This window comes from Athene noctua, chromosome 15 (assembly GCF_965140245.1).
Source record: "Athene noctua chromosome 15, bAthNoc1.hap1.1, whole genome shotgun sequence".
NCBI classification, from domain to species: Eukaryota; Metazoa; Chordata; class Aves; order Strigiformes; family Strigidae; genus Athene; species Athene noctua.
Window position 1 is genome coordinate 18,770,455 of NC_134051.1, and position 21,450 is coordinate 18,791,904.

Genomic DNA, 21,450 nt, shown 5'->3' on the forward strand with positions numbered 1-21,450 from the left:
AAAAATCTGATAGGAACTAAACATTGCAAATTACATGGTCTTTGTGAATAGGAGTGATCATGAAGGAAGAAGTGAAAGAGGCAATAAAACCGTGAGAACTTCAGGAAGACAAAAGCAAACGCCAGTTACATGGAGTTGGATTAAGGCTCTTGATAAGACAAAAGATTTCTTCAAATCTTTTAAGTCTAGGGGATGGAAATCCCTCTGTAGAAAATTGTAATATGAACACAGAGGAGCAACAGCCAGAAGTAGATGCAGCATCTAGCACGGTTCAGAGAGAAATCTCCCACATTGTACCCAATAAATAAGGGAGTGACTGGACGAGTTCATTTGTCGTGAAATACACAGGTCTACCTCCTTCATATGAGAATATCAGAGGGAGTTTTGCGCAGGAAAATTCACTTTAAGTTCACAGTTTCAAAAAGGCAGTGGTGATCCTCAAAAAAAAAAAAAAATAGAATAGATCAGTATACAATAAAATATATGGGAAAAATTATCACATTTTTGCAAAATAAGTATTGTACACAGCATACTTCTGGTTTGAGCAAGTGTCTCAACATACAGGGGCTTGTATGACAGGGATACCTTTAGTCAGGCTGTTTAGCATTGCCATGGACAAAAACCTGGATTCTCTCTTACGCTATGTTTGAGTCGTATTGCACCAGGTTATATTTGGTTATACCTCCTCATACTCACTTAAGTTTCACAGATGTTCTAATGAGCTGAAAACACTTGCAAATAACCCCCCCAAAAAACAGATAGTATTGCTGAAAGAGTTTATAATCAGTAGCAAAAAATCTAATTTCCAATTAAAGGATTTACTTGAAGACAAGAAAATATAAGTCCATTTATAAACTTGGTGGCATCCCACAAGGCAGGAGGTGTTTTGTGTTTTGTCAGAGATCAACTCAATGGCAGCTGCATTTACTGCTTAAGTTTGTCATGAAAAATGCCACCTGATGTACCTTTCACTTGAATGATCGTTCCATCTTACAGATAAAAAAGCTGAAAATCCCCCAAAACGCCTTAAAACCCACTAGGTATTAAACTCTGATGAATTAATAATAGCTGATTTTCATCAGAGATCAAGATAGTGTCATCTCTGGAGTTCTATGAAAAAGCAGATAGAAATATGTGGGACACACTGAGGATGAAGCCAGACCATCTGCTTTTTGGTGTGTGGTGGTGGTTTGTTTTTTATAAATACTGCTTCAAGTGAAAATTAATGGAAATACAGAGAATGTGATAACAGTGCCTGTAGCCTTACCAAAATGTCAGCACTTAATTACTATCCTAAGCAGTATCTTAGGATGCTGGCAGAGAAGGGATTCAGATTGAGGAGAAATAATGGAATTGTCTGGCCTGGAGCTCAGTCACATGATAAAGTTACTGTGAATTAACTTCATGTCAGCTAGGCTTCAGTAACTGATCATATATATATGCATAAGGTAAAATTCATCAGCTTAATGGTTTCAACTACAGCTTTCACCTGGCATTTTTCACAGCAGGGCTGTGCCAGAGGAATAGGGATGGCTGTAGGTGTTCCCACCCACTGCTGCAGGATGAATTGGCTACTTCTGCAGGAGCTGCTGAATCACTGCAACTTGCTAAGCTGGCAGTCTACAGTAACCTAGTTCTCCCTTACCACTGGTCTCTACGTTGTTCAGCAGGAGCTAGATGACACTGGTGATAGTGGGTCATCCTTACATCAGGGAGCAGCATCGCTCCAGCTCTCCTGAAGTCATCTGTCCCCACTCCTCTGTGAGGTCCCAGAAGGGTAAAGTAGGCAGAGTTACTTCAGCCCAGCCAGTGCACAGTAACGTGTTAAGATGTGGGATTCAATCATGTGTGATGCTCTTGGCTGGCTGGCAGCAGTGTGTTCTGTCCTTGTACACAACAATTTTGTGTCTCCATTTTCATTGCGTATACTTACAGTACACTATAGAGGTGGCAAACCTGGCCATTTCCTAGGTGCAGAGAGTAGGTGAGGATTTTGCACAAGGAATGTAGAAGCTCAGCTGCTCATCCGTGGTTGCACATAAAGCTTTCATAGTATAACTGTTAGCATGTGTTGGGGAATCAGCAGACAAAGGCTGAGAAGAAGCTCTTCTCCAAGTGATGTTGGACCTGTGCAACATAACTGTACGTTTTAGTTATGCTGTGAGGGCTTACTGGATGGAGTAGGACTCTTCTATTTGAGCCTTTTCTTCAGAATGCTAGTTGCTTTGTGTATGTCTCCTCCAACATACAGATACAGAAGGTGCTAGGACATACAATAAACTGAGAGTTCTTTTAGATCCTGGGATTTTTAATTATTTGGAACTCACAGTAACATTTGATAGGGCCCACCAACTGATACCTGCTTTGATGACTGCCAAGGAAGGGCAATCCTGTGTTAAGGACCACTTTTGCAACCAGGTAGCTTATTGTACGAGTTCTATATCTTCAAATGTAGTTTTATTTCATTATATGACTTGCATTTAAGTCACATGAGTGAAAATGCTTTGAGTCTGTAGAAAAAAAGGAGTGGTTTTATACCCAGTGAGTGATCTCACAGTCAGATATGTGTTCTGGAGATGTAATACTGTGGATCAGCACTTAATCCTTTCACTGATTTATTTGTGCTGTTGGAATTTCTCCTGTTATTGTAGAGTTTTCCGTTCTGCTCATAAATCTCTGTATTGGGCAGTCCTAATGTTGACACAGATGTGAAGGTTTGGAATACCTCAAAAACTCAGCTAGTCAGTATTTTGACAGATTCATATCTAGGGAAATGCTGTTGCAGACCCTTCCTAGAAATAACCACTTGTCTTTGGTTATTTGTTCTGTTGCACCGCTACTTCATGCTGCTGAAAGAAGTAAAATGGTTTAAACACACACACACCCTGCATTTTGTTGAGTTGTTACTAACATCCATGTTCACAGGGACTGATGTCATGGTCCGCTGCCTTAAATTAGTAAAGGAATTTCGGAAGAAAATGGAAGATTATCATGATGATGATGAAGAGGAGATCATCACAAAAGCAGTTCAGCCTGTGGATATTGTTTGTGAAAGGGATATGCTCACCCAGGCTTACGAGCTAAGTAGGTGATATAGTAAGACATGCTAAAGATTTTTACTATTGCCTTACTCCTTGTATGTATAAAAGAAAGGTATATATTGTGGGGTTTATTTTTAATTCTTATTTCTTTTTATGTATCAAAGTGTCAATTTTTCCTGGAAAAGAAGAGCTTTATGTTCAGTTTAGACTGGAGCTATAGGTGCTCCTCAGTACCACCCAAATAAAACAGCATGGCAGAAGCAGGAGGTTGTGGTGGAATGAGAAAAGGTGATGGAGAAGACAGTGTTCCTTCTTCTATCTTTTTTTCCTCTCATAATGGAGAAATTAATATCTTAACTGTGGAAAGCTCTCAGAGGAAAAATCCTCCCCTGGTTTCAATGTGAAGCTATCGCCTTCAGACCTCACTCTGCTGGGGCACTGCTTTGCATAAAATCGTGGTTTATGACAGTATTTGACTGTACATCCTATATGTCTGTGAAAATGTCCTTAGTTGTTAGTGGGAAATGTTAAATTTTATATTTTGGTATATACAGTTATTCAGAATGAATATGAATGTATATACAAATATATATATAAATATCTATATTTTGGTCAGGTTATTTCCCTGAGATATTTTTTGGTTTTCCTTTCTCAAACAGTTGAAAGTAGGGGAACCAAAGGGATTTCTCAGGCAGAAATTCGCTTGGCTATGAATGTGGGGAAGCTAGAAGCAAGGATGCTCTGTCGTCTTCTGGAGAGATACAAAGTTGTCAAGGTAAGATTAAAATAAAATCATTTAGATAGTTACTGAAGCTGGAGATAGATTCGTGGTTATTGTGGAACTATGTTATAACATTGTTAACCTCAAACAATCAAAAGACCAGCGATTTGAGAATTGTCTGTGAAAGAGTCCTGGTAAGACTGATAAGAATATGACTTCAACTGAAGAAAAGGTATGTAAGACAAGTGTTCAAAAAGTATTAATTTTTTAATTTACTGTAATCTGAGGACTAGGCCCAGTTGTTAGAATGTAATGTATCTGCTGTTCTAGCACACCGTTTCTGTATTCTTTCCTGGTTAGCTGCCTTGACATTTCATAGTTTGCTGACCCAGATGCAGAGGTATTTCACACTGGTTTGTGACTGGGTGCTTAAGTAATAAAGACCGTAGCACATCGCCCTAGATTTTCTGTCAGTATGGAGTGTGCATTCTGGTGATCCACACTAGCTGGGGGGATTCTGCCGGATGCTGCACAGAACAGAACTGTTCCCAGCACTGAGATGCAGGTCTGCCCTCCAGAAGGAGATGGGGCAGAGGAACTGGCCTCAGCCCTGCTTCACCTGGCCTCAAAGACTGACCAAAGTCATTCACTGTAAGCTGGGGCAACCCAGGTGACCTGGGGGCTGGTACTTTATGGAGATGAACATAAATGTCTCTCAACTCAAAATAGGCACTTGCTTAATTTTTGATTATAAGGCAACTTGCGTTTTGTAAGATCCTCTACTGAAGGACTTGTCAGTGACCTTCTGTACGGGTAAAATGATTAATCTACTTGCCTTTTGAAAATACCTGCAAATTCTGGGAAAAAAACCAGTTACTTTTATAGAGGCTTGGGTGATTAAACTCCTTATTTCCAGATACTTCAATATTTTTTTTCCATTTTGACAAGATGAACAAATTCAGCTGTCATTTCTCACATGCACCCCCCTGCCCCTTTTTCACAAAGGAGGATAATTGCCATCGTACCTCAATAGAGAAATTTTCCCTAAGATCTTGTCATTTGGTAAAACATTCTGTGGAATTAAAAACCAACTATATAAACCGTTGGAAGATCTAAACATACTTTTTCCTAAGTCACCTGTGAAGATGAAATCTTCCCTTATTGATAGGCTAAGTGTTTGAGTTTCCAGATACTTGAAAGCACCTGATGTAGTAGACAGGGTAACAGCAGTTCCACTTATGTCTGATTCACTTCTGCATTGCAGTTATTTCACAGAGATTTTTTTCGGAAAAAAAAAAAGTGATTTCCAGTGCGATTACATATAGTTTGTTCTTCCTTAGACTTTTCTACATCCCACATACTGTAGGCATTTCATTCTAGTGTGCAGGTAACGCAGATTTATTTATTTTTCAAGCACAGTATTTCTTTTGGTTTCTATATGTTAAGGTTAGTCAACATTTTTGTTATTTAGAAAAAAAAGGAATAATAATGATATCTTTTTATGTGAGGGGAGAACAGTTAGAAAATTTTCCCACTATTGATGCTAGAAAACACTGCAAGAATGGATAAATAAGGTGGTAAAATAACATTCCAACTATTTCCTTAGGGTTTTATGGAGGATGAAGGTCGGCAAAGGACAACAAAGTATATTTCATACATTTTTGCAGAGGAGAGTGATTTAAACCGTCAGTTTGAGAGAGAGAAGGCTAGAAGTGAGCAGTTAGCTACGGTTACTTTGGCTTTAGTGCCAGAAGATTCCCCACCTGTGGAAGATGTGTCTCCTGGAGAAGATGATACTTTGGTCTCAGAGTCTGACAATGAAGAAGAAGGGAAAGATGGCAAGAAGAGAGGAAAAGGTCAGAAGGCCAACTCTGGTTCTCTGTTGAAATCAAGTTTGCAAGATGATATCCATCAGTCAACACCAGCTAAAGGTAGATCATTATTTTGAAATTTGGAGACAATCTTGCCTTTTTCTTACAGATCCTTTTATTAAAGAAAAAGAAGGCTATTAGCTTCCATTAAAGTTTTTGGTCACATACTGATTTTTTACACTTATTTGATTATTGCAATGCGTTTTTGCTGTTCTCTTTCCTCCCAGAATCATTACCCTTTTGGAATACTCTAAGTGTGATAATCTCTGGAGATTCTCAGGGCTGAAGTGTGCTCTGGTGTCTGTGTGCCAAATAGTGTTTCTGATTATCACTCCTCACTGAGACCATAATTTGCTTCTCCTTACCCCTATGTCATTTCTCCCCTTTTCCCCACGCAAATGAAATGAGCTCACACACTGTGCTCCTTGGATATTCAGTTGTTTTCCTTCTGGCTTGAAGGACTGAAATGATTCTGCAAGAGGGTCAGACAACTTCCAAAACTGTTGCAAGGAAGGAGGCAGGACCGTGTGGCTAAAAACGAGCATAGCAGGGAGACAGTGTGTAGCTAGCAGTCAGGTTGGCTTTAAGCTGCTGAGAGGATCAGCATCCTTGGGTAAATTTTATATCTTCCTTGGATGTTCTGTGCTGAAGTGACAAGATATCTGGCATGGGCTCTGTTTTTCAAAATATCTTACAGCTTGGGCTGTGCCCATCAGAGAGCACCGTCTTGGTAGAGCTTTAGTTTTTAACGTCCTTGAAGTCTTTAGAAGGGATTTGAACACACTTTGTCTTTCTTGAAATACTCTATTTCTTCCTTGCTAAGGAAAAAGGTGGGATGTGCCTCTCTGTAAAACACATCATTTCATTCCATCAGATATGTAAATGTCATCTTAGGTGTGGAAATGGCACAGGAGCTGACACACCAGCCAGTTAACATTTTTTTTAAATTGTATCATATAAAAATTCTTCCCCTCTTAGCAGTGGGCTTTTTTTCAGTTGGAAATGTCTGGTATTGAGCCTTAGAGTCTGTGCAAAATGTATTTTTTCATGTACTGGTGTGAACTTTCAAGTGGGGTGAGTGTGCATAGAGTAATACTGACTTCTTGTCTAAGACCAGGTAAGATGGTAACTAACTACCTTCAAGCAGCAACAGGCTTGGGATGACTTGACCCACAGCCTTACTCACCTGAGCATATTGTAACAAAAATGCCTTGTCCCCTGAAGCTAACTGCTTCATCTTTTTCTTTAGTAATTTGGAACTTTTTAATGTGAAACCTACCAGCCTTTTGGGGACATATTTTAAAGATGATATGGTGGTTTATTTTTTAAAATTTATATAACTATTTGAATGTTCCTACAACTTCTCTGATAAACTCCAAGGGAAAAGAGGAGAACAGATTTCCATTTCTTATGTAGCTTATCTTTGGAGCAATACTAATTTCTTGTTCTCGTTCTGCTTTGAGTCAGTAAGTTCAGGTTTCTGACAGGAGAATCTTTGTGACAGAAACTCTTCTTTCTTCAGACAGCAGTTTCTGCATAAGCTAATCTGGGCCTTCATTGTCTTCTAAGTCTGCCTGCAGAGAGGCTTCTGCATGGAGTGAATTATTTGAGGACAGGGAGTTCCCTTTTTTTTTTTTTTTTAAAACATTACTTTTGGAGGCTGAATGCAGTCATTCATGGTCAAACCACTGCTTCTAGCAGGGTAGAAGAACATGTGAAAAATAAAGCAGAATGCGTTTAAGTACAGTTACCTGGGTGGATGGGGGAATGCCTTTTCTAGAGAGAGAGGCTGAACGTTTACAAGAAGCTGAGAGCAGAATAATCACAAGGCTGTTTGCCCTTAAACCAGGCTCAAAGCCAACAGCTGTGAAGTCTCAGAGGAAGAAACTGCCTTCCCCTCAAATTCTTGAAGAACCCGATGAGCTCCCAGACAAGGTTTCAGGGGAGAGTTCTACTTTGGAAACTCTAAAGCAGGAGTCCAATCTTTCCACCTGTGCTCATTCCACTGATGAAGATGGGGATGTGGCTGTGGTGGAGGAGGTCAGACTCGAAGACCCCAAGGTAAGATTACATGTCTTACTATTTTCTTGTTGGTACAGCTGTCTGAGCTAAGTTATGTACTTTTAACAGCAAGACTTCAAGCTATAGTTTTTGTGTTCATTTATGGGATTGGTTTGGGTTTTTAAATTTAATTTCAAAGTACATTCATATTTTGGCTGCACTGTAGTTCTAAGTGAAAATTATTCCAGGAGATAAGGAGGTAGAGGTCCAAAATACAGTTCTGGGTTAGTTCCCTTGTGCTCTCCCGATCCCCTGAGTTGATTTAATGCATGTCATCACTTAATGTCTGTCTGTACACACAAGTGGTACATACCAGCTGGTCTGTCTCCCTGCTTCTGAAGGGGAAATAAAAGATAATCCTCATCTGACTAGTTCGTTACAAATAAATACATCAAAACTCAGAATTCCTCAGATGCTACTGTGCAAGGAACCAATGTTTAGCTGAAGACATTGAATAGCTCATGTAAAATTTTTGGTTTGTCCGTACTATGCACTAGAAGATGTGTGGCCCAAAGAAGGAAAAGCGTTCCAAAGCTACAGCAGTGGAGAGGTCTCATGAAACGTACAGGCTGCTGAAGCGCCGGAATCTCATTGTGGAAGCTGTCCGGAACCTCCGGCTCATTGAAAGTTTGTTCACGTGAGTCCGTCTGAGAACTGTGTACTGGGGGCCTGCTGCATTCTGGTAGTGGAATCACTACTTCAGCAAGTAACCTGTGTGCTTATTCCATTGTTGGCTTTTCTTCTCCCCGATGGCTCTATATGCTGTAATGCCGCAGAGGCTGGAACACGGAAGGTGTGGGAGGTTGCAGTTATACTGCGTCTTAAAAATTAATCAGCTGTTTGGAAGCAGTAATAGTTCTGTGCAGATAATTACACAAGTGAATTTTTATATGATATTTGTCCCATAAATAGAGATCAGAGAACTTTTTTTCTGCTCCCAGTATGCCAGTGCTTGGGGCCACATAGTAAGATACAGCACCTCCCTGCTTGAGGATTCTTTCATCTCCATAAGTTGTTTGTTTTTTAATTTCTGCATGGTTTCAACAACCATGTTCATGTGTTATTCCATCACGGATTGTAGAGACTCCTATCTTCATGTCAGTCATCGTTGGTTTGCTTTTCTTTGCATGGTTATGTGGTTATAGGTCTTCTGACTTGCCTTGTCTGGACTAAAGATACTTCCCTGAATGTTATAACATCTTTCAGCCTTTTAAGATTTACCTCCAAAGAGAAATGGAAATTCTGGTGCTGTCCTGGAGTCCCAGCTTCCAAACTGGCAGGACTCTGTTGTCACAGATAGGATTGCACCATCCATCTTCTGTGTCAGCACATGAGATCCTGGCACGTCAAGACACACAGGGCTGCCTGCTTAGGAATTCAGTAAGAAATCATGGCCTTGTTCTCTTCTGGTTTGAGAGTTTTGAAACCTGTCATCTAGTTCAATTGCAGTGTTGTAAAATTAGAGCCTTGTCTTCTGGCAGCTCATCACTGATTGATCTAGTCACATGCATGTGCACGCTCAGAAGATATTTTGGGTCTCTGCTGTCCCCTTCAGTGCTGCCAACAGGTAGCTCACAGGTTCCCTCAGCACCAGTGAAAGTTCTGCCCCTTCGCAGTCTCTGCCAAGGAAATTTGCTGGTTACCAGGATATGGTTGTCTTTTGATAAAGTTGAAGTCCATGTATATGTTCACTTACGGCCTTATTCCTTTAATACCCTTCCGTATCTTTCTCAGAATTGACTCTTCAGGATTGAAAGAGTCAGAAGTAGGGCCTGGGGCGTTTGTGAAAAAGTGCATCAAAACCAGCATTAGGAGACTGGGGTAAGAGCACGCTCCTGCAGGCTGCTACAAGGCAAGAAGTGAGCTGGATATGAGTATCTATGTTGTGAATGCATGTGCAGTTTCTGAGCTCTGAACGCCACTAAGTAAACTCTTTCTGCCCCAAGCTGAACTGAGCTCACAAGTGGAAATATAAACTGTGTATGTTTAATCACCACTTGAAAAAGCTGTAGGTTTTCCTGACCTTAGGGAGGCTGGATTCATAACTGCAGTATGTACACAGAAATCAGGCATTGAGAATTTGCTGTCAGCAGAACAGCAGTCCTCACCTGAAAAGGACCAGCTTGATTACAAAGAAAATACAGCAGAAATTCAAAGCTAAGTTACCAGTTATCTACAGCAAAAGGAAGTGAGCAGTAATTGCTAGAAGTAAGGAAATATCCTTTCGCCTTGGATCCTCTAACAAACGGCTTAGGCAGTTTGGAGCATTGCTGGGCTTAAAATGCATGGTATTTTTTGCATCTTTTAGGCTTCAGAAAATGGTCATGGATCAAGAGAAGCAAGAAGGTGTCTCCACGAAATGCTGCAAAAAGTCTATCATACGACTGGTACAGAAGCTTGCACGAGAGGGGCTCCTCAGACTCTATCGTACTACAGTTATTCAAGATGGCATTAGTAAAAAGGTGACTGCACAAATCCTGGCAGCAGAAGCAGCTTTTCTCACAACCTCCTGGTTTATCAAAATGTTTTGGTCCTTTTTGCTGACATACATGGATGACTTCACTTTTTGTAGCAGAACCCACAGTCAAGCTGCCCAGAAGCTACATGTCCCAAACTAAGCTACTGTGAAAAACAGATTAGTGCTTTCAGTTACTGTGCTGCAGATAATTGTGAGACCAAGGAATAGTTCAGAGATCAAGTCTCTGAATCTCCCTTCTAAGAGATTCAGCTGCTTACCAGTTATGCAATTTGTGGTTCTCTCCCTGCACTGCCAGGCTGCAACACAATTCTGTTTAATTCCCTTTTGAAAACTGAGAGTATATGAGAAATCTTAAGTTAGCTTCTGAGTTGAAATTTCTAGAATGTGATCTATTTTTTTTTTTAAATCTGCTGTTACTGAGGTTTATGGATGTAAAATGTAGCTGTAAAGCTGAGACTTGTCATTGTAGCTCTAGTGTGAAATGTGAGAATCTTTAGAAAATTACTTGCTGCACAATTACTGCAGAGCACAGAAAATCTTATTAATCTGAATTGTGCGTGGTTTGGCCTTATGGGGTATGACTTTTCATTTATCCCTTTCAGCCTAATATTTGCATAAGTGTTTGTTCCCCAAATATTTCAGATGATTAAAACCCAAAAACCTGACGTTTGTAGAAAGGATATTAACTGTTTATGGGTACAGAGACCATACAGTCTGGCCTCTTGTTTAATACAAACTAGCAATGGGAGTTTTGATCCAAAAGTGTTAATATCCTGTGGATTACTAAACCTTCATGGGATTCATCCATCGTGGCTAATGTTAATTAGCTGTCTGTTCATTTATGCAGCTGATTAAGAGCCAATATCTCCATAAATATGTTTTGTTTGTCTTCTACCTCTGAACAGGTAGAGTTTGTTGTGCATCCTTCAGTGAGTCCTAACGACTCCCTCGTAAGAAGTGCCATCGAGCAGGTGCGTTTCCGAATCTCCAACTCAAGCACCGCAAACAGGCAAGTTGCAATGATGGTTTGGATGGCTTGTGGGGAACTTGGCTTACCTAGTACATGCAGAACTATGCGGAGGAGATAAACACAAAACAAGCAAAAGAAAAGAAAAGTATCTTCTTTAGCAAGAGAGAAATGGAAGCACAAAGATGAAGCAAGATGCTGAGCATCTCCTCAAGTCAGGAAAGAAGAGGAATTGAACTCTGCTTAATTTTTACCATAGTGCTGTGTGGTTTTAATACAGGATTAAAGTTCCCCAGACACCAACATCCCAGGACCATGCTGAGGAAGAAAACCTGGGGCAAGAGGCAGTTCCTGATTCGGGAGAAACACCAGAAAGCTCATGTAAAGCTGATAATAATAGTCGGGCAAGAAAAACTGATGAAAAAATGGGCATAACACAGCTAAAAAATTATCACCCTGTTACAGGTACAGCTACCTTTGCTTTTTCTGTCATCTTTCACTTTCCCATCTACTATTAAAAATCACTTTGAGATGTTAGGCTTTCCTAAGGTACAACTGGGGTTTTTTTCTTCTTTTATAGAAGACAAATTGGGTTTACACTAAAGCAATCTCACTATCCAGTGTTTTCCTAGCTGCTTATTTTTTTTACAGTTGTAAACTTCAATATTTATATTCGCTACTCCTTGTGACTTAATATTTGTAATGTTTATTGTATTTGTTATGTTTTATATGTTATTTGTAATATTTACTTTCAGCTGCCCATCTTCCCTTACAGGTTTCTCCACACCAGTTTTGCAGAGGTATCTATTTCTCCTGTTCTAATCCTCTTTTTATTTCTGTTTGGTACTTAATCTTCCCTCCCAGTTCCAGGACTTGGGCGTTCTCTTGGCTTTCTTCCCAAAATGCCCCGTTTAAGAATGGTGCACATGTTCCTCTGGTACTTAGTTTATGGGCACCCTTTAAATGGCACCCAGCAAAAAGGAGGTAGTGATGGTGAGAAAAAAGGCAGCAAACAGGGGCTGGATGTGAGTGCAGCTGTACTTGAACCACAACCAGATGGCACCTTAGAAATTGTGACAACTGTGGTGAATCCTGAAATCTCTGTGCAGGAGACTGAAGTAGAGTTGCCTAATCAAACAGGTAAGAAATGGCACACCCTGAGTTTCCTACAGACTTTGCCATGGTTCAGTGCAGTATTTCCATAACTGTTTGACAATATGACTTCAGTGAAAACACTTGAAGGCAGGAACACAAATGCTTGAAATAAATACTCAGCCATTATTAACGGTTTGTTCTTAAATTGAAAGGGTTGTCATATAGCGGCCCAGTTCTGGGTAGTGAAATACAGTAGACTCAAATTGTGGGTGATAAAAATCTGGAAAGTTTACTAGTAAGTCAGAGAGCAGGATTTGAATTCAGAATAATCTCGGAGATTTGGAATAATTTGGAGAAATGGCTTAGATTTCATTTTCTTAGGGAAAGATCTACACTGAAGCCATAGTTATATAATTACTGCTTAAACTAACTTAGAAAATGTTGCCACCTTCTGTTTCTTTTCAAAAAAGAAGTTATAGTAAAGGGAACAGGATACAAGTCTTCCAAAGTGAAAAAAGCATGTTAGAGGTAGTTGATAAACTGTTCTCCATGCTATTGGGTATAGAAAAAGAAATAAGAAGTTGGGGTATTCAGTAGTTGTTGTGGGGTTTTTTAATATTTAAGGATAGTTAAGTCTTGGAACAGATTACCTTAGTGAAAGACAGAATCTTCTGCGGGTGGTCTAAGTGCCACCTTCATACTTCAGAACATGGGAATTCATTATATTGGTTGCTTTCAGGCATCCTCTGAAATGTCTGTGTAAGCTAAGAGAGAAGGGTGGACTTACTGTTAGTAGGCTTAAATGTGCTTTTCAGGAGTCCTCACAAACCCTGAAAAAGACCTGTAAAAGTCCCACTTCAAAAAAAAGATTGAAAATCAATGGCCTAGATAATTCTCAGGTCATTTTAGATTTTCAGATTTCCAGACTATGAGCTGCCAAATGTTTTACGGTGAGTGTTCAAGCAGAACGCTATTAGTGTTAAGTATTAGGCTTGTCCTATCTGAATCTAAGCCAGTCTTCTTGTTCCTAGTGTATGTGGATGATATGTCGTGGATGCGCTACGTCCCTCCTCTGCCAGTTCACAGAGAGTTTGGATTTGGATGGGCTCTTGTTAGTGACATTCTTCTCTGCTTGCCCCTCTCACTCTTTGTTCAGATAGTACAAGTCAGCTACAAGGTATAGTGCTTTTTTTATTTTACATTTGCTTTACTTTAAAGTCTGATAACACAAACTATGCCTACAAGCAATAACAAATATCAGTTTAGTCTATTTTAGCAAAACTAGCTATTGCAGAGTAGACACTTTAGTTCTTGATAGTTTCTTTTACAGAAAAGTTAGTTGCTTTTATAGCCATGCTGAAAAAAATGTATAGCCCTGTAATACTGCAAATTCTTAAGATAATGGTTTGCAAAGAGCTTTTTATAATCTCCCTGATTATTCTGCCTCGTTGATTAACAAGAATAACGTTTAAGCATTTTACAAAAGCAGTAATGTTTGCTTAGAAAATATTTCAGTGGACGGTTCTGGTTGCAAAGCTTAATACTTTTAAACGTTAGTTATATTTCACATTTTGATTAACTTCTAAAATAATTCTAGGTGGATGGTCTGGAAGATTTTTTAAATGATCCACTAAAAAAGCACACTCTGATAAGATTTCTTCCAAGGTCAGTCCGACAGCAGCTTCTCTACAAAAGGTAAGCAGATGAGTCAAAGTAAATGGCTCTAGGGAGGAAACACCAGTGTTTGACTGTTTTCTCAGTTATTTCCTTTTTGTGTCAAAGCGAACTTTGTTACTTAAGACAAGGATCATCAATCTTCTAAGGATAGTGTGCCAAATTGTATTTTTTCTCTCACAAATAGAAGGTAGTAAGAAACTAATAAACAATATTCATGCATGCTGTCAGGCAGTGTTTGAGTGCTGGGAGGTTCTGTCCTTCATAACTCATCAGCAGGATGTTACTTCCGTATAAAACACACTCCTGACTGCTGCTAAATTCAGAATTTAATAGAGTCTAAATATTGCTGTCCTTCATAAATCTTTCAGAAGATGCCACACTTCGCAGTTCCTGCCTGTTATACATACCATTCCATTTCTACTCATGCTCCCAGTGGCACGGCTGCCATTGTTTGCCATTCCTCATCTAGGAGATTTAAAAATTGAGATTGGACTGAAGATACTAAGGGAAAGCAACATTAATGAAAAGTTATTTGAATAGGGGGAATCAACAGCACCGTATTAGTTTTCCCAGAAAGTCATTGCTAACAGAATTAGGATGGTTGGAGGCTTATATGTCACTTTGCAAACCTGCAAACATGTCATTGCTGAGTGAATAGTGACAGACAATGTCAGCTGTCAGGACTTGTGGCCAGCTCAGGTTTGCAATTCCTAACCTATTATTGCTAAACCTTAGTAACAAGGAAACTGGATTTATGGTATTTTCTGAAATCTGCAGCTCTTTCTGATAGGTTTATGCAAAACAGTATGACACATAACCAAGTTGTCACTTTGCCCCCCCCATTCACTTCTAACTCAGCCAGATTTGCTTCAGTATTTCTAAGCTTGTCAAATGGTCTTTCTGAGCCCCAGAGAAAACTCCTCCCAAAATACAATTCCCATTTAACTGCACAGATCTTGCTGAGTTAAATGTGGGCAAAGCTGAATTTTTGACAAACTCTCAGAAACTAGATCTTGCAAAAGTTTCCTGAAATGTCCAGAATTTTGCCATATACAGCATGGGCAATGTTGCACTTTTGCTCTGCCAGAGCTCTAAGTTTCTTGGAGCAGTAATTCTAGGCAACTGCAACTGCAAGGATTGTTGCCCAGTTCTTTGCTTGTACACACATGAAGGCTTATCAGCCCATATTTAGCAGTCATGTTGTCTTACTCATGTCTTTTCATAACACAAAACTCTCTGCAGATCCGCTGGTGTTCTGACTTCGATTCATTTTTACATATGGTATTTGTGGCTAATTTTGTTCTTTGCTAACAAAATTTTAGTTAGTATTTGGCTAAAATATTGTATTTAGGATTTGAGGAGAGGATTTTATATATTTTCTGTAAGCTGTCAATTCAAACAAAACACCACTTTAGAAATTTGAAAACTCCGTGTTTCAAAAAAGCAGGGTTTCCTGAAACTTCGGGTTGCTGCCTGGAAATGGCATGTTTTCTGGCATCGTTGTTAGAGTTTTCATGAGTGCTAATTGTAATCCTCCTAACATTGCTGCAGGAGGTACATCTTTTCAGTGGTGGAAAACCTTCAAAGATTATGTTATATGGGACTCATACAGTTTGGCCCAACAGAGAAGTTTCAAGACAAAGACCAGGTAATTCTTTCAACATGAAGAATAATGGCTAGATTTTTTTATTTGTCCAGTGAAACAAATGCAGGATTTGGAGTTTGTAATTACCTATTTAAGTAAAATACTGATGTTTCCGATATGTATGTAAACCTCCAGATCTAAGTGACATATTGCAAGTTGTACGGATAATTTTTGCCTCTTTATCTGGAAAGACAGTACTGAAATGTATAATGTTGAATGTTGCACACACTAATGATCTGGGAGGTTTCAGACAGGCAGCACTTCATGAAAAATGAGCATGCCACATTCTGTTCCATCAAGGTGTTAGGCATTGGATGTCTGACACAGAATAAAGGCACTGATCCGAGTAAAATAATGACATTCATATGCAGCTTTTTATAAATAGAGAGCACATGCAAAGGAGAAGGTAGCCCCAACGTACTTTACGAGGATAAGAAAGATAACTAGTCCCCAGACACGTTTATTCCAATCCTGAATGAGAGCTTGTAGGAAATATTCCAAGTTTCCACAGAGAGTGACTATCTTGTGCACAAGGGAGAAAAGAAACTTGTTCGAAATCTATAAATGAAATTTCTGGATCACTGACAAGGGAAGCTTGGTACTAGAATGCAGTAGGGTGGGGAGGGTTGTGTCCTCTGTTGGAGTACTGCCTCAAAATAGCAAAGACTGAGAAGATGCTAAACAGTCCTAAATTCGATTAAATTGTGTGTTCTGTAGATTTCTGTAGATTGAATTACAATTATTTTTACCTACCAGCCTGAAACATACTGTATTTGACAGGTCTTTGTGTACATGAAGAGAAACGCTGTGATTGTTGATACCACCATCTGTGACCCCCACTATAACCTGGCTCAAAGCAGCCGCCCGTTTGAGAGACGTTTATACGTTCTGAACACCATGCAGGATGTGGAAAACTTCTGGTTTGACTTGCAGTGTGTCTGCCTTAATACACCACTGGGTAGGGTATAACTGTATATTCTTACCACCTTTACTGCTTATGCTGTACGTACCACGGTTCCTCCTTCTTTTCTAGAACGTGAGGCAGGCTCTGTTTTGTCCCTTCCAATGTTTTGTTCTCTTGGCTGGTCGATTTGTGTCTCAAAAAAAGCTAGAATAATTCTGTGAAGTTGAGATCCAGGAAGGACAACTATACACTTGAAATTTTCAGAGCACTGTTAATGGAAAAGCGTTGCTGTCCTGTTAGAAGCATCAGATTTGGTAATAGCTGTGTTAGATTTTAATCCAGTTGTGAAAGAGCCTTTCTGAATATAGTTACTAGTGTATTTTCACCATAGCTCGCTACTAGTTTAAACAGAGATCCCTTCTCCTTAGAAAGATGTTGCTAAACCTTCTAACAGATAGCCTGAGTTAGATAAGAAACAGAAGTTAAAGAAGTCTACGCACCCCAGGTTGTTTTGAGTTTATTTTTGTGTTTGGTCCTTTTACATTTTTAAACAGCTACAAGTTTACATTAAAAAACCCACATAAATAATTGGGGCTAAGATATTTCTCCTGAAACCCTAGACAACTCTGTTCTGTATTTCTGTAATTTAGGCAGCCAGGTAAAACGATCTATTTGTAATTTTGTCTTACTTTTGCATGGAAGCAGTTATGTGTAAAAGGCTCCTTACACATCTGTCAAATGATAGTGTGTTTGTGATTGTTGGAGCTTTTGCAGGCTCTAGCCAGACCATGATTACTTTTAGCCCCCAAAATGTGGGAATTACATTGTTTCACCAGTTTGGATGTTTATGGAAGCTGCGTTGTGTTCCAGTTGAGTATTTTCCATGTTAAGCCTTGAGGGGAAAATTGCTCTGTACTGGATTTAAATTTATATTCACTCTCTAGATCAGACACCTGCAGAGATGCAGTCCTGCCCTGTTGTCTTTGTAGCATGGGCAGCCAAAAAGCAGTAGTAAGCCAGTAGTTGGGTTTTCTTCCTATCTTCGAGTTCTGTTACTATAAAACTATCACATGACTCCTCTTTTATAGCCTAAATGTATCTCCAGCAATGTGTTTCGGCAGTCACAACCTGCCGCATCATTTCTTGAGGATTGTTGACATGGTTGATTATCTGAAAGGCTGTGATCCACACTTAGAATATCAGTCAAGTGCTGAATTTTTTTTCCTCATGAAGGGTACCAGCCTCCCGTTACTTCTTCCCTGAATACAATTTTGGACAAGTTAATGCCGTGCGCTGGAAATAAACTGGCGCACCATTAGCCTCTCTAAGAAGGTGGCATGTTTTATTGAGAAATAGAAAAAATATTAGTACTGTGTGGGAGCAGTCGTTTGCCATAGTAGGGTGGATTGAAACCGGGTTGAAGTTTTACTTCTCATGCTGATGGTCGAAACCATTTGTGTGTCTAGGAGTTGTCCGCTGTCCTCGTTCCAAGAGGAGTAATCTTCAAGGGGAGGAGACTGCACTAGATGTAGAAATGGAACAAGAGTCGGCAGTGGATAAACACAATCTGGAACGAAAGTGTGCAATGCTGGAATATACCACGTATGTCCTCTTCATCTTTGTTTTGTTGATTGAATAGAGTGGGCAAAAAACTTTTGGGTTTGAGGATGTTACTCAACAGCAAATGCGGTTAAGACTCCAGCATTTCAGTTGGGTGTTGTGGGATTGGGTTTGGGTTGGGTTTTTTGTAATTCGGAGGCTATCTGGTTAAAAAGATACGTACTTGTGTATCATGTTTACAAGTAACTTGTCTACCAAGCAGTTTTTCATGCTAAGGGAATGGGAAAAAGATTCAGATTTCCTTCCAAACTAGTACAGAGGTGCGTTGCAAGAGTCCTGGGGAAAGCAAAGCTGAGGGGGAAGGAATGTTTCCTAAGTACAGTTAACACAAGGGAAAAATGTAAAGCTTCTCTGTTCCTGTGCTTTGTATCATGAGTATCACTTTTCTATCTCAAGTACCCTATAGCTTCAGTAGCTCCCGTGTCATGTTCTGAAATCTGTCCTCTGTGTTGCAATTTGCTGCATATTGTTTACAGATTAATTTCTGATATGATATTGGTGTGCACTGATGAAATTTGGAAGTGATCTCTGGAGCACTTCATCGTCTGCCTAATCACAACCAGAGCACTTGAGAGGATTGTATACCTACAACCTGAGACAGCCATGCAGGATGCCAGTTAGACTTTTTATATTGAGTGTTGTCCACTGTGGTTTAGTTTTGTCAATATTCTATTCTGTTTTAATAAACAGTCTGTTTAAAAGTATTTTCAGTTAGTTCAGTTACAGGCAGATATATCAAGTTATCTTAAAAAAAAATTAATGGAGTTGAGGAAACCTAATTCCACTGATCCTTGCTGATAGCAAAAAATTCTGTTCAGTCCACTTGTCAGCTTTCACATATGGTCTCCATTGTATGGTAAGAAATCTTTTAAATTGGATATCTGGTGGTGACTTGCAGTTAGGCTGCAAACGTCTTTAAGGTCAAGAAATAGTTTTTTGATTTAATTGATGGTGTAATGTTATAATGAAAGAGCTGTCTGTTGAAAGCTTGACTGAAATAATCTTTTCATGGTAGCTTTCAAAAAGTCTTTCACAAGGTGAAACAGGATTTCAAAAATACTTGGTGTTATTACTGGATTGTCAGAGCTGTCGTATCTACTGCATATGCAAAGCTTCTTCATAGTTTCCTTTTCATTTTTTGACAAAGTTTGTCCCCATGACTTCTTGCACTGTAACACCACACTAATAATTAAATAGTTCGATTGCAAAAGGTACCAGTTCATCCATTATTCATTGCTAGTTTCATCTCCTTTCCAGGGAGAGAACTGCAGTGCATTGGGGTTTTTTGGCTCGTATGTGTATTAAAATAAGCTTTAATGTGTTTGTTGGAAAACTGGAGAGACCAGTGCTTGACAGTCAAGTGTGAAAAATGCAGGGTTATGATTGCCTTCAACCCTTGTGGAAGATTTTCCCCACACTTGTCCTGAGAAAGTTTTTCATCAGGTATTCTCTCTAGTGCTGCAGTAGGAATAGTGCTGAGAACAGAGTTTAACGTGGCCACTGGAACTTTGTTAACAATAATGACGTTGCTCTGGGCATCATCTTTGCACTGAAAGCTTAGTAATGAAATATCAGGGATCAAAACTTAATGGAAAATCATTGTCTTGCTAGTTCTGAAACAGGGGTAAGGGAAGGAGCATCTCTCTTTCTCAGCCCTGTCTCAATCAGGAGGGCAAGGGGAGAGGTTCTGCACGCTGCACACACATCACTTCAGAGCAGCTGAGAAGCTCCCTACAAAATAATTGCTGTATATTTTGTTACCCTTTCTCTTAGAGGCAGCCGAGAGGTGGTGGATGATGGAACAATCCCTGGAGATGGGTTAGGAGCTGCTGGTCTGGATTCCAGCTTTTATGGACATCTAAAACGCAATTGGATCTGGACGAGCTACATCATCAATAAGACTAGGAAGGTGGGTATTTTACAATTTACATACTGTAATGACTTTTCCAAATTTTAATATTCTTAAGGTTGAGATACTGATAGCAAAATGTTAGGGCTCGTATGCTTTCTCAGTCATGTGTCTTAGTACAGCTTTGCATCACTGGAAAGAAATGAATGCCAAATGTGGTAAATCTTGGTGCTGAAGTGAATGAAAGTATCGGATGGAAATTTTATCTGAACTGAATTTGATAATGTATTCAGCCAAAGGAGAAATACTTTATTAAGCAAGCAATTTAGATCTCTTACTGGTGCCTCTTGCCTTCCTGAAATGTAGAAGTTGTCAGATAAAAACTGAAATATCCAGAACAAGGAAATACACACAGAAAAAAAAAAAAAAAAATACTAGAAAGCCCAACATAGGCAAATAAGGATGGCCATTCCAGTTCTGGCTAATGCCCTGTCTCCGGTGGTTGCCAGAAAAAGATTTGTAGTGAAGGTTGTAAGAGTGAAGTAGATGTATAGCGATATTTCCTCAGAATATTCTGCCAGATGTTTGCGAGTTTGGCTCAAGGACATTTTAAACTTGACAGTGATGCTTCAAAGCTGCTAATAGCTTTGTCTTCTGGGACTAATGTGTCTAATTGTTTTCTGGACATGTGTAAATCTTTAGTAACCACAATCTCCTGTAGCAACATGCTGCAAAGTCCTGTTACGTATCACCACTTCCTTTTGATGGTTTAAGCTCTTTAATAATTGCAGTACTAAGGGAAGCTGTAAAAAATATTCTCCATCGCTCTTTCTGTTTCACTTGATTTTGTAAATATCTCTCACATTTCCCATCATTATCTCTCTTTTAAAGACTGGCATCTACTAAATCACTTAACTGTTCCCAGCATGGAACCTGTTCTGCCTTCAGTCATTCTTGTTCCCTTTCTTTTAACCTGTTCTAGTTCTACTATATCCTTCTGCAGGTGAAAATAGAATCACGTAGTGCATTCAGCCTGTGGCCAACCGTGGATTTTTATAGCTGCGTAGTGCTGCTGTCCTTTCCTAAGAATTCCTTACATTTGCTTTGCTTTTTAACCATTACCAAGCATTGAACAGGTACTTCCACACAACTGTCTGTAATTGCCCTGCCCTAAGTAGCGGTCAAATTAGAGCCTATCAGTGTCTGTGGAAAATTAGAGTTGCTTGGGTTTGACCTCAGGCAGGATCGTTCCACTCTGCATTTCGTCTGCTGTTCTGTCACCTGGTTATTCAGCATTAACAGGACTTCCTGCAGTTCTTCACTCTTGGTTTTCCTCTCTATATCTGTGACAAGCTTCTATCACCAATTAATTCTACACAAGAGAAAGGGGTTTTGCTGAGAATGGCAAAAATTCTAATACATTGCGATCAGTTTGGGCTGAGGTTCAAGTTGGATAGAATATGGCATAGGAGGCATTTACTCAATGTTTGTGTTTGCATTTTGGTTTTGTGCTTTTTAGA

General features: G+C 39.5%; 1 protein-coding gene across 3 annotated transcripts in view; it reads left to right on the plus strand.

Moving 5' to 3' along the window:
- The window catches only part of GTF3C1 (general transcription factor IIIC subunit 1), a 43,919-nt gene that overhangs the window by 4,838 nt on the left and 17,631 nt on the right, over window positions 1-21,450 (plus strand). Inside the window, exons 7-21 of one of the 3 annotated variants that reach the window (XM_074919409.1) lie at window positions 2,926-3,084; window positions 3,701-3,816; window positions 5,369-5,693; window positions 7,483-7,694; window positions 8,192-8,331; window positions 10,003-10,156; window positions 11,079-11,182; window positions 11,421-11,605; window positions 12,005-12,280; window positions 13,267-13,412; window positions 13,833-13,930; window positions 15,464-15,560; window positions 16,338-16,515; window positions 17,928-18,063; window positions 19,855-19,990. In XM_074919409.1, coding sequence (XP_074775510.1) covers window positions 2,926-3,084; window positions 3,701-3,816; window positions 5,369-5,693; window positions 7,483-7,694; window positions 8,192-8,331; window positions 10,003-10,156; window positions 11,079-11,182; window positions 11,421-11,605; window positions 12,005-12,280; window positions 13,267-13,412; window positions 13,833-13,930; window positions 15,464-15,560; window positions 16,338-16,515; window positions 17,928-18,063; window positions 19,855-19,990 — 2,462 coding nt within the window. The remainder of the gene's footprint in view (window positions 1-2,925; window positions 3,085-3,700; window positions 3,817-5,368; window positions 5,694-7,482; window positions 7,695-8,191; window positions 8,332-10,002; window positions 10,157-11,078; window positions 11,183-11,420; window positions 11,606-12,004; window positions 12,281-13,266; window positions 13,413-13,832; window positions 13,931-15,463; window positions 15,561-16,337; window positions 16,516-17,927; window positions 18,064-19,854; window positions 19,991-21,450) is intronic. The other 2 variants (XM_074919410.1, XM_074919411.1) reach the window with 2 other exon arrangements.